The sequence below is a fragment of the Anolis sagrei genome, chromosome Y (genome assembly GCF_037176765.1).
Source record: "Anolis sagrei isolate rAnoSag1 chromosome Y, rAnoSag1.mat, whole genome shotgun sequence".
Taxonomy (NCBI): Eukaryota; Metazoa; Chordata; class Lepidosauria; order Squamata; family Dactyloidae; genus Anolis; species Anolis sagrei.
The window spans coordinates 54,797,487-54,809,962 of record NC_090035.1 but is presented as its reverse complement, the minus strand read 5'-3'; the positions used below and the strand labels follow the sequence as shown (position 1 = coordinate 54,809,962).

The 12,476-nt window shown below is 47.4% G+C and overlaps 1 protein-coding gene across 6 annotated transcripts in view; it reads left to right on the top strand.

Annotated features, from left to right (window-relative positions):
* Window positions 1-12,476, top strand: part of LOC137095197 (nuclear migration protein nudC-like) — a 118,472-nt gene that overhangs the window by 49,788 nt on the left and 56,208 nt on the right. For 2 of the 6 annotated variants that reach the window (XM_067461578.1, XM_067461577.1), the window contains one exon: window positions 3,868-10,918. The exons of the other annotated variants lie outside the window; for them this stretch is intronic. In XM_067461578.1, coding sequence (XP_067317679.1) covers window positions 3,868-4,386 — 519 coding nt within the window. In that variant the 3' untranslated portion in view covers window positions 4,387-10,918. Of the gene's footprint in view, window positions 1-3,867; window positions 10,919-12,476 lie in introns of those variants that run through there. 6 annotated transcript variants of the gene reach the window in all.

The following is a 12,476-nucleotide window of genomic DNA, read 5'->3' as shown; positions in this document are numbered from 1 at the left end:
TCCTAGCGAATATACAGTGGAAGTGAAGAACAGATTTGAAGGACTAGATTTAGTAAACAGAGTCCCAGAGGAACTATGGACAGAAGTCCGCGACATTGTTCAGGAGGCGGCAACAAAGTATGTCCCAAAGAAAGAAAACCAAGAAGGCAAAATGGTTGTCTGCTGAGACACTGGAAGTAGCCCAAGAAAGGAGGAAAGCAAAAGGAAACAGTGATAAGGGGAGATATGCCCAGTTTCCTGTCGTAGTCACTGTGAATCATACATTTGGTATCTCTGCGCCTGCGCAGTGCAACTTACGGAACCTTCTAGAAAGTAAAAAGGAACATTTTAGCCCTCTGCTAGGCCCGCCCCCTCCTCCCGAGTATATATGGTCTGAGGGCGGGACTAGCCATCAGTTCTCTTAATCCGCTCGCATGCTTTGCAGCTTGGAGAACCTTCTGTCAACTTTGATCTTTTCTCACTGATTATTGATTATATTGGCTTTTGAAATTGGACTGACTTCTGACGATCCCTCTGCCGAATCCTCTTGCTTTGGTCTCTTCTATGAATCGATTCTGAGGTATTTTGACTGGACTGACCCTGACTAACTTTCTTCGATCGACCCCTGCTGTTATGGCGACCACTTCATTTAAGAAGTGTTCTAAGTGTCCCAATATCCTACCGGACACTGATGGGCATACCCTTTGCCTTACATGCCTAGGAGAAGCCCATCTGACACAGTCTTGCTCTGTTTGCCTATCATTCACTCCTCAAACGAGGAAGAACAGAATCTCTAGACTCCGGACGGCGCTTTATGAAAGGGCCCTTCTGCCGCCCGCCGCCTCAGGTCAACCTACAGAAAGCCCAAACTTACCTTTTCTGTCAACCTCTTCGGGCCTCACAAAAAAGAAGGCCAAGAAGCCTAAAGATAAAGGGGCTCAAGATGGCCGCCAAGCCTCTGCTCAGGAGAAGTCGACCGAGAAAAGGGTGGGAAGAGTTTTGGACGCCCGCCAAAACGCCGCTTCTCTAGCGATGCCGGGCATCCAGCCAGAAGAGGTGCTCCCTCTGCAGGCTGTTGGCACTGTTGCTGTGGGTCCCTCGACATCGACCCCGATGCCTGCTGCTCCCGTACTGGAGTCGATCGGCCTCACTCCGCCTCCCATGGCCTTCCCGCTCTTCTCGCCCCCGCCCCTGAGCAGGGCTTGGGGCTTGCCGATGCGGGTGGCCGCGGCCGATGCCTCCTCGACATCGGTGCTCCCACAGGTGCCTGTCCTCTCGCAGGGAGGGGGCTGCAAGGGGCTGACTCCACCCCCTTGCTGGCGCAGACTGACAACGACGTCGGGGGTGGCGCCCAGCTCGAGCCGCCGATCCAGGAAGCATCCTGCGGGATGGGAGAGCCCTCCGCTGTCGGGGACGCCTCAGCCTCGGTACCGGCTCCCCCCTCCCATCATTGGCCTCAACCTCCATCGCGCAGAGGCAGCAGGAGACCGAGGCGCTCGAGATCGCCCTCCCGGAGGAGCAGGAGGTCGCGCTGCCGCCGCCGCAGATCAACATTCAGGCGCGCGCGCTCATCTTCAGCCTCCTCCTCTTCATCGTCCTCCTCCTCTTCGGGGTACTCCCGGCACAGCAGAAGATCTAGGTCTTCGAGGTCCTCCAGGTGGCATCCCCCCCCCATGGGGCCTCCACCCTGCCCCGGCTTCTGGCAAATGGGCCCATCGGGTCAAATGATCTTTGTACAGGCCCCCTTGCCTGCGTTGCCGCTGCCTCAATTGACTGCTCCACCTCCTGCAACGACCCCAGCTGCCCCTGCTGCTGCTGCTCCATTGCCATCCATCCAGGGGCCCTCTACATCAACCCAGATTGCTCCAGGAAGGGCTACTTTGTGTGGACCTGATATTATATTGAACAATGTTAGCCTAGACTTGTGTAGTACTATTGCTGTGCCGACCTCATCCCAGCGTCAGGCTGCAATGCCTGCCAATGAACAGGTTAACCGCCCTGCTGACACCTCTGATGTTATGACTGCATCTCAGACTCACGAGGTGACTCTACTCCTGGGGGGCCTGATAACTCAGGGCGTGAGGTGGGGGAGCTGAATAGCTCTGATTCAGAACAAGAACCTACTGATGTTCAACATGTAGTGCCTCTTTTATCCACCCAACTGAGGTCAATAAGTTTGCTGCGCTCATTGACAGAATGATAAAAGCTCTAAACATCCCTGCCCCTAAACCTCCCGAACATGTGGAGGACCCCATGTTTCCTTCAGATGAGCAAGTGGTGACCCCCGCTTTCCCCCTACCCGTCCTGCCATACCTACTTAAATTGGCTAAGGTGTCAGACTCTTCCCCTGCCTTTGTCCCAGCGATTCCTCGACGTTTGGATTCGCTTTACAAAATTGATGTGTCGCCAGCTAAGTGGGTTACGACCCCACCGAAGCCCAACACGGTGGTGGCCGAAGTGGCAAAGACAAAACGCCCTAAGAATTCCCTCACTGCACCCCCAGATAGGGAAGGCAGAAAGATCGGCACTCTGGGAAAGAAGGCCCATTTCTCCGCAGGGTTATTCACACGGATGGCGCACTACGCCACCTATGCCAGTGGATATCAGACTTTTCTGTGGGGGAAAATATTACCATACATTGAGTTACTGCCAGCAGATCAACAACGGTTCCCTAGGGCTCTGCAAGCCAAAGCCCTTACACTATCAAAAATGCAGAAAGATTTTGCCAAGCACCTCTCTGAGGCTGCTGGCGATCTCTTCTCCACTGCTACCTCGTTGAGGAGGCATGCATGGCTACGTGCCTCCAATTTATCGGAGGGGGGGATGGCCTTTTCAATCCGCAAATGGATGATAGGCTTAAACAGAAGCAGGACATGAGGCAGGCGGTGGGGAAATTCGGTTACTCATGGCAACCCTACCCCTAACAGCGCCAAAAATAGAGCTTACCCACCACCACCTTCCGCAGGAATTATGGGAATTCCAATGGAGGCCCATTCCGGAATAGGAATAACTCCTCCTCCAGGTTCCAGGGTGGAAGAAGGACCCCCTACTTCCCCAGATCCCGTAACCAATCCTTTGGAAACAGAACCAAAAATCAGACGGGCCCCAAGAAGCGTCTTTGACGCGCTGGCCCCTAGGAATCCTTGTGAGCCTCAAACTGCCCCTTTGCCTGTTGCAAAAGATGCGTCTCTTGGTTTTCAGACTTGTTCAACCCCGAGTTTTCCCCAGTTTGAGAACAGACTCTCCTTTTTCTACCAGGCCTGGTCTACCATCACTACAGATAGATGGGTGTTGTCCATCATTGCTGAGGGTTATAGCATTGAGTTTGTTGATCAACCTAGAGTGGGCCATATCAAATGTACCCTACTGTCGGGTCCCTTGTTGGATGAGATTAATATGTTACTTAATAAAGGAGCAATAGCTCCATTGGATCCTTCCACGTTTTCTTACTGTTTTTTCTCCCGTTACTTCCTGGTCTCCAAACGGGGAGGTGGATTGCACCCCATCCTCGACCTTAGACATCTGAATAAGCATATCAGACCAAAAAAGTTTAGGATGGTCACTCTTGCTTCCATCCTGCCCTTACTGTTCAGAGGTGCGTGGTTCGCCACCATCGACTTAAAGGACGCGTATTTCCATTTGTCCATTGCGCACCACCACCGCAGATTTCTCGCCTTTATGGTGGGAAACCAGGCTTATTGTTTTAACGTCCTCCCTTTTGGATTATCCACAGCCCCCCGGGTTTTTACAAAATGCATGTCGGTGGTGGCGGCCTTCCTTCACACAAGAGGGGTGACGGTTTACCCGTACATTGATGATTGGCTGATCGTTTCGAGGTCGCGGGATCAGCTCCAAACTCAAATTTCTTGTGTTCTGTCCCTTCTCCAGTTTCTCGGCCTCGTTGTCAACATCAACAAGTCGTCGCTGCACCCCTCTCAAAGGATCGATTTCATCGGTGCCACGCTGGACTCTGTCGCTCAAAGAGCCTTCCTTCTGGCAGACCGCTTTGCCAATTTGAGGGAACTTGTTCTGCAGGCCATGCACTCACCTTTCGTGACGGCCAGGCAGGTGCAGGTCCTATTGGGACACATGGCTTCTACCATGGCTGTCACGCCTCATGCCAGACTGCGTATGCGACCCCTCCAGGTGTGGTTTGTGTCAGTATTCAACCCCATCATGGACAGCCCTTCTGTCCAACTCATACTGCCTGTCGATGTTCGCCAGTCCCTCCGTTGCTGGAAGGATGCACTATGGGTGTGTGCGGGACTTCCATTTCATCCCCCGTCTCCTACCTGTATTGTCACCACGGACCCCCCCACTTTTGGGTTTGGGGGCGCACTCCCAGGGCCTTATCGCCCAAGGCGTCTGGACAGAAGAAGAAAGCGCCCTGCACATAAACGTTCTTGAACTCATAGCAGTACAAAGGGCCCTGATGTCTTTCCAAAGGGTCGTCACGGGTCAGGTAGTACAAGTACTCACCGACAACACCACGGTGATGTACTACCTCAACAAGCAGGGAGGCACACATTCTCAGTCCCTACTGGACCTGACCATTCAAATTTGGGACTGGTGTCTGGCCAGGGATATACACCTCTTAGTGACACACCTTCCGGGGGAGAAGAACTTGTTGGCAGATGCACTCAGCAGGAGCCCGTTGACGCACCACGAGTGGTCTCTCAACCAGTGGGAAGTCCTGAGACTCTTCCGAGCATGGGGCACTCCACAAGTGGACTTGTTTGCGACTCGCAGCAATGCAAAGTGCGCCCTATTTTGTGCTTGGACTCGCTCCTCCATCGAGACAGGGTGCTTGGGAGATGCGTTCCTTCAGGACTGGTCGACTCACACCTCATACGTGTTTCCCCCCTTCCCCCTCCTTCTGCGGGTGGTGGCAAAATTACAAAGGGAAGGCGCTCGGTGTATTTTAATAACCCACTGGTGGCCCCGGCAGCCCTGGTTCTCTCCCCTGCACCAATTGGCGAGGGGAGTGTTCTTCCGGCTGCCAAACAGAGTGGACCTCCTGACATCACAGGACAACAGGATGTTATATCCAGAGGTCCACAAGCTGAAGCTTACGGCATGGAGAATAGGGTTGATCCCTTAATCCCTTTTGAGACATTATCAACCCCAGTGTTGACTATTATCAAGGCTGCTCACAGGGACTCTACGAAATGTTCTTATTTGTATAAATGGTCTAGGTTTAGTTTCTTCGTACGTTCCAAGGGCTTTGACCCAGTCACTGTTTCGACGTCTGTTGTGTTAGATTTTTTAGTATCCTTAGCAGACAAGGGTTTGTCTCTCTCCTCTCTAAAATGTTATTTAGCCGCCATCTCGTGGTTTCGGCGCAAATCTGGGTTACCCTCATGTTTCACTGAACCATTAGTTAAAACATTTCTGAGAGGTTTTGCTAACATCAGGCCGTCAGTGGCCCTGATTGCTCCATCGTGGAGTTTAGAGGTTGTACTATCCTGTCTTGCTAAACCGCCATTCGAGCCCATGGCGAGGGTTGATTTTTCTTTCCTGTCTTGGAAGACCGCCTTCCTTGTGGCAATAACGTCTGCCAGACGCTCGAGTGAGCTGTGCGCCCTTCGAGTAGACCCTCCCTATCTCAAATTTCACAAAGATAGGGCGGTCCTGCGGACAGATGTAGCTTTTCTACCTAAAGTCGCTATGCATTTTCACATGTCCCAGGAATTAATATTGCCAGGCTTCTTCCAAAACCCAAGTACACAAAGGGAGCGCTCTCTCCATTTACTTGACATGCGCAGGGCGCTTGCCTTTTATGTTGAAAGGACGGCGTGTGTCAGGAAAACGCCGAGATTGTTTGTTAAATATCGTAAGGGTGAACTGGGCTTTCCAGTGTCGTCACAAAGATTTTCCTCTTGGATAGTTTCAGTTATACGTTTGTGTTATCGTATGGTGGGCAAAGAGTTACCAGCGCAGATAAGGGGGCATTCCACGAGGTCGATGGCAACATCTACGGCCTTCCTGAAAGGAGTGCCGTTGGAAGCCATCTGCCGGGCAGCCGTTTGGGCATCCCCCTTGACGTTTGTATCTCATTATAAGATGGATTCGTTTGCTGATAAGGAGATGGAGTTTGGTAGAGCAGTTCTCTCTTCGGTGGTGGCATGATCCCACCAGCCGGAGTGGATTACTCGCTAATCTACCAAATGTATGATTCACAGTGACTACGCCAGGAAATTATAAGTTGCTTACCTGTAACTGTAGTTTCCTGAGTAGTCACCTGTGAATTCATACATACCCGCCCTTCCTCCCCTCGAGTATCATGCCATGCCGTCTAGCTGTTTTTTGCGGCTAAGAGAACTGATGGCTAGTCCCGCCCTCAGACCATATATACTCGGGAGGAGGGGGGCAGGACTAGCAGAGGGCTAAAATGTTCCTTTTTACTTTCTAGAAGGTTCCGTAAGTTGCACTGCGCAGGCGCAGAGATACCAAATGTATGAATTCACAGGTGACTACTCAGGAAACTACAGTTACAGGTAAGCAACTTATAATTAAATTTGCAATTCCAGAGGTTAGCCAGAAAAGATAAGGAACTATTTTTAAATAAGCAATGCATGGAAGTGGAAGAAGACAACAGAATAGGAAGGACAAGAGACCTCTTCCAGAAAATTAGAAACATTGGAGGTAAATTTCAGGCAAAAATTAGTATGATAAGAAACAAAGATGGCAGGGAGCTAACAGAAGCTGAAGAGATCAAGAGAAGGTGACGAGACTATACAGAAGATCTGTATAGGAAGGATAATAATATCGAGGATAGTTTTGATGGTGTGGTGAATGAATTAGAACCAGACATCCTGAGGAGTGAGGTTGAATGGGCCTTAAGAAGCATTGCTAACAACAAGGCAGCAGGAGACGACGGGATCCCAGCTGAACTGTTTAAAATCTTAAAAGATGATGCTGTCAAAGTGATGCATGCCATATGCTAGCAAATATGGAAAACACAATAATGGCCATCAGATTGGAAAAAAATCAACTTATATCCCATACCAAAAAAGGGAAATGCGAAAGACTGCTCAAACTTCCGTACAGTGGCCCTTATTTCTCATGCCAGTAAGGTAATGCTCAAGATCCTGCAAGGAAGACTCCAGCAATATATGGAGCGAGAGTTGCCAGATGTTCAAGCTGGGTTTAGAAAAGGCAGAAGAACGAGAGACCAGATCGCCAATATCCGCTGGATAATGGAGAAAGGCAAGGAGTTTCAGAAAAACATCTATTTCTGCTTCATTGACTATTCTAAAGCCTTTGACTGTGTAATCATAATAAATTGTGCCAAGTTCTTGGTGGGATGGGCATACCAAGCCACCTTGTCTCTCTCCTGAGGAATCTGTACAAGGACCAAGTAGCAACAGTAAGAACTGACCACGGAACAACAGACTGGTTCAAGATAGGGAAAGGCGTATGGCAAGGCTGCATACTCTCACCCAACCTTTTTAACTTGTATGCAGAACACATCATGCGATGTGCGGGGCTTGATGAATGCAAAGCTGGGGTGAAAATTGCTGGAAGAAACATTAACAACCTCAGATATGCAGATGACACCACTCTGATGGCCGAAATCGAGGAGGAGCTGAGGAGCCTTCTAATCAAGTTGAAAGAAGAAAGCGCAAAAGCTGGGTTGCAGCTAAACATCAAAAAATCCAAGAATATGGCAACAAGAATGACTGACAACTGGAAAATAGAGGGAGAAAATGTGGAGGCCGTGACAGACTTTGTATGTCTAGGTGCAAAGATTACTGCAGATGCAGACTGTGGCCAGGAAATCAGAAGACGCTTACTTCTTGGGAGGAGAGCAATGTCCAGTCTCGATAAAATCGTAAGGAGTAGAGACATCACACTGGCAACAAAGTTCCGCCTAGTCAAAGCCACGGTATTCCCTGTAGTCACCTACGGATGTGAGAGCTGGACCTTAGGGAAGGCTGAGCAAAGGAAGATAGATGCTTTTGAACTGTGGTGTTGGAGGAAAGTTCTGAAAGTGCCTTGGACTGTGAGAAGATCCAACCAGTCCATCCTCCAGGAAATAAAGCCTTACTGCTCATTGGAGGGAAGGATACTAGAGACAAAGTTGAAGTACTTTGGCCACATCATGAGGAGACAGCAAAGCCTGGAGAAGACAATTATGCTGGGGAAGGTGGAAGGTAAAAGGAAGAGGGGCCGACCAAGGGCAAGATGGATGGATGGCATCCTTGAAGTGACTGGACTGACCTTGAAGGAGCTGGGGTGGTTACGGCCAACAGGGAGCTCTGGCGTGGGCTGGTCCATGAGGTCATGAAGAGTCGGAGACGACTGAACGAATGAACAACAACAAATGTAGACTTGTCCACAGTTGCCTGGTATACGGTAGACTCCTGCAGAAGCGAGAGGATCCCTCTTGTCTTTTACTGGACATAGCATTTGTTGAATTTTCTTAGTGGATCCGTAGATAGTTTGCAGGTTGTGCTTCTTCATCAGCTTCCCTATTCAGCCAGTGGTTTCTTTTATGTATATTAAGAACACTTTTCCTTTGGGTGGGTCTCTGTCTTGACTCTCGTGGCTTGTTCTCGGTTTTGCAGCTCTACTGATGTCTGTGGTGGAGTCTACATTGGCCTGTAGAGCCCAGTTGAGGTGGTTCTGTTCACCTTGGAGGAGGTGGGCTTTGTAGATTCTTTTTGCACGGTCTTCCTGGGCTTTAATTGTGCTTCTTTTTTGACTTGGGTGATAATTGGAATTTTTATGTAGGTATCGATTTATGTGTGTAAGTTTTCTATAAACTGTATGATCCAATTGTTGATCTGATTTGCAGATGACTAGAACATCTAGAAATAGCAGTTTTCCTTCATTTTCTTTTTTCATCATGAATTGAATGTTTGGATGGATGCTCCAAATGATGAAGATGTCATCCACATATCTGAATCACGTGGTGGGCTTTTTGTTGCTGTTTCTAGGGTTTGCTTTTCAAAGTGTTCCATGTAGAAATTTGCTATGACTGGTCTGAGAAGGATTCCCATAGGTTCTTCATCTTTCTGTACTCCCACTGGAAGTAGTTTATGGTGCAGCAATGGTGAAACAGGCAGTGATGTCTTCTGGGAAATTCTGGTTGATTAGTGCAATGGTTTCTGCTACCAGGACCTTGGTAAATGGAGACACCACATTGAAGCTGATCACTTTGTCATTAGTGTTGAGCTTGAGGTTGCTGATTTTTTCTATCAAGTGAGCTGAGTCTTTTTAAAAAAATGTTTTATTGGTTTATGGTGCTTACAGAAAACAAAACCGACACCAGAGGAAAACAGAAATAAATAAAAAACAAACAAAAACAAACAGAAAAAAACAGAAAAGGAGAAAAAAAGATATACAAAAGAATATGGAAGTTCGCAGAATGGTATACAGTCAGGGCTCGTTAAACATGAAAAATCAACTTTGACTGTACAATTATAATACATTAACATTTATTGTCCCTCTAACCCCACACCTGTGAACCCAACCCCCATGACCTCCGACACCACTCCGTGTGGATCACATAACTGACCCACAACTAACCACATGTTTTCTTTCACTGAATCCCCTTTATGGCGATCTTTAAATATACTTTGGTCTTCATTTCGAGATATCCAATTGCCAACCTCCATTTTTTAACAAATTCTTCATTATTTCCTCCTCTGCTGCTATTTGTCAGTTTGGCCATTTGGATATAATCTACTTATTTATCTCTCCAGTCCTTAATAATTAACTCTTTTTCCCCCTTCCATGTTTTAGCTATTATTAGTCTCGCAGTGACAAAACAATACTGACAAATTTCTTCATCTCCTGTGCTAATACGCCTAAGTAAGCTGAGTCCTTGATGTAGGGATCATCGAAACCTGGTGGGATGACTCCTATCGCTGGAATGTAGATATCATGGGGTATAACCTCTTTCACAGAAACCGAACAAAGGGGAGAGGAGGCGGAGTAGCCTTATATGTCAAAAACTCTTATGCTGCAGAAGAGATTCAAGACAACAATCTGGGAAACCAGCTTGAAATCATCTGGATAAGGATCAAGGGATCTGGGACTCAAAAAGATGTCGTTGTAGGCGTCTACTACAGACCCCCAAGCCAGGAGGAAGAACTTGATGAAGTCTTCTGCCAACAGTTGACCAAACAGGCACAGAGACGAGATGTAGTAGTCATGGGCGATTTCAACTATCCCGATATTTGCTGGAAAACAAACTCGGCCAAGAGTACAAGGTCCAACAAATTCCTCGCTTGCCTTGCAGACAATTTCATGTTCCAGAAGGTAGAAGAGGCAACAAGGGGATTGGCTACTCTTGATCTCATCCTAACAAATGCGGAGGACCTGATCGATGCGGTCGAAGTGGTAGGATCCTTAGGGGCAAGTGACCATGTGCTCCTGCAATTTGAGGTACAAAGGAAGGCCAAAACTAAGACAAGTCAAACCCACATTTTGGACTTTAGGAGAGCTGATTTCCAAAAAAATGAAGGAAACGCTGAGCAGCATTCCGTGGACACAGATACTAAAAGACAAGGGAGTTACGGATGGATGGGAATTTCTCAAGAGTGAAATACTCAAGGCTTTCCCAAGGGCAGATTTGATTAATTTGCCATCACTTGTTTATAGCTGTAGTGTATTGTATTGGGGCAATTATACTGATATTATTAACGAGAGAGTTGATGTGGCATCATAGGCAGTGACCTTAACAGAGCTACACAGATAGCAGGGAAGCCTGAGACTTTACCCTATAAGTGGGAGATTGTTCTTCAGTAGGCTTTTATGCAACATGCAAAAAAGATACAGTATTAAAATATGAAATCTGTCACCTTTTAAACTTAGAAGCCCTTTTCAGGTAGGAGCCAGATAAAATAGCTTCATTGGCTGAATCTCCCCTATGAACACCTCATTTAACTTTCTTGTTTGTATGAAGTGCCTTCAGAAGTAGTAATTCCATCTCTTTGGGTATATTTTTATAATTTAAGATATTTCTACCTTATTTTATCAGAAAATATCAGCCAATGAAAACTCCCATCTAAAGCAATCAATAAAATAAAAACTAAAGCAGAATTTAAGCAAAAAAAACTACTGCAAAGCATCTAGAAATGAGAGAATATATAGTAGTATATAAATAAAATACTTGATCATATTGTTCTTTTTCCAAAGGCCTGTGCTTGCATATGTAAAAAAAAAGCCAGATGTACTGTATATACTTGAGTATAAGCCGAACTTCAATACTTGAGTATAAGCCAAGATTTCAAAAGGTTTTACCAATTGTTGCTTCTTTGTGCTTTAAGGAAAGGACCCTCATGGGTCCCTGGCATGAAAATCTATGTGATAAAGCAAGTCACATAGTCAATATGCCCCTGATATTTAAAAAAAGGTTTAGCGATGTGCGGGGCTGGATGAATGCAAAGCTGGGGTGAAAATTGCTGGAAGAAACATTAACAACCTCAGATATGCAGATGACACCACTCTGATGGCCGAAAGCGAGGAGGAGCTGAGGAGCCTTCTAATCAAGGTGAAAGAAGAAAGCGCAAAAGCCGGGTTGCAGCTAAACATCAAAAAAACCAAGATTATGGCAACAAGAATGATTGACAACTGGAAAATAGAGGGAGAAACCGTGGAGGCCGTGACAGACTTTGTATTTCTAGGTGCAAAGATTACTGCAGATGCAGACTGTAGCCAGGAAATCAGAAGACGCTTACTTCTTGGGAGGAGAGCAATGTCCAGTCTCGATAAAATAGTGAAGAGTAGAGACATCAGACTGGCAACAAAGATCCGCCTAGTCAAAGCCATGGTATTCCCTGTAGTAACCTACGGATGTGAGAGCTGGACCTTAGGGAAGGCTGAGCGAAGGAAGATCGATGCTTTTGAGCTGTGGTGTTGGAGGAAAGTGCTGAGAGTGCCTTGGACTGCGAGAAGATCCAACCAGTCCATCCTCCAGGAAATAAAGCCCGACTGCTCATTGGAGGGAAGGATACTAGAGACAAAGTTGAAGTACTTTGGCCACATCATGAGGAGACAGGAAAGCCTAGAGAAGACAATTATGCTGGGGAAAGTGGAAGGCAAAAGGAAGAGGGGCCGACCAAGGGCAAGATGGATGGATGGCAACCTTGAAGTGACTGGACTGACCTTGAGGGAGCTGGCGGTGGTAACGGCCGACACGGAGCTCTGGCGTGGGCTGGTCCATGAGGTCACGAAGAGTCGGAGACGACTGAACGAATGAACAACAACAAATGCGTGATGTTGGAAAAGGTTATGAAAGTGGCTAGCCAAGCTTACATGTCTTGTAAAGGAGTGCAGACCAGAAAGTGGAATTGGAGAAACTAGAGGCCATGAGGCTGGAGGTCACCCCAATGGGTTCTGAACTGGTGAACCTAAGTTAAGATGAGTTTGGTCTTGCTGTGATAGAAATGGAAGGCTGAGGAAAAGGTTAAGACTGGATTGTTCAAGTAGAATGAGGTAATATAACAGATAGTGAAACAAAAATGGCTGGATGATGAGATTGGATT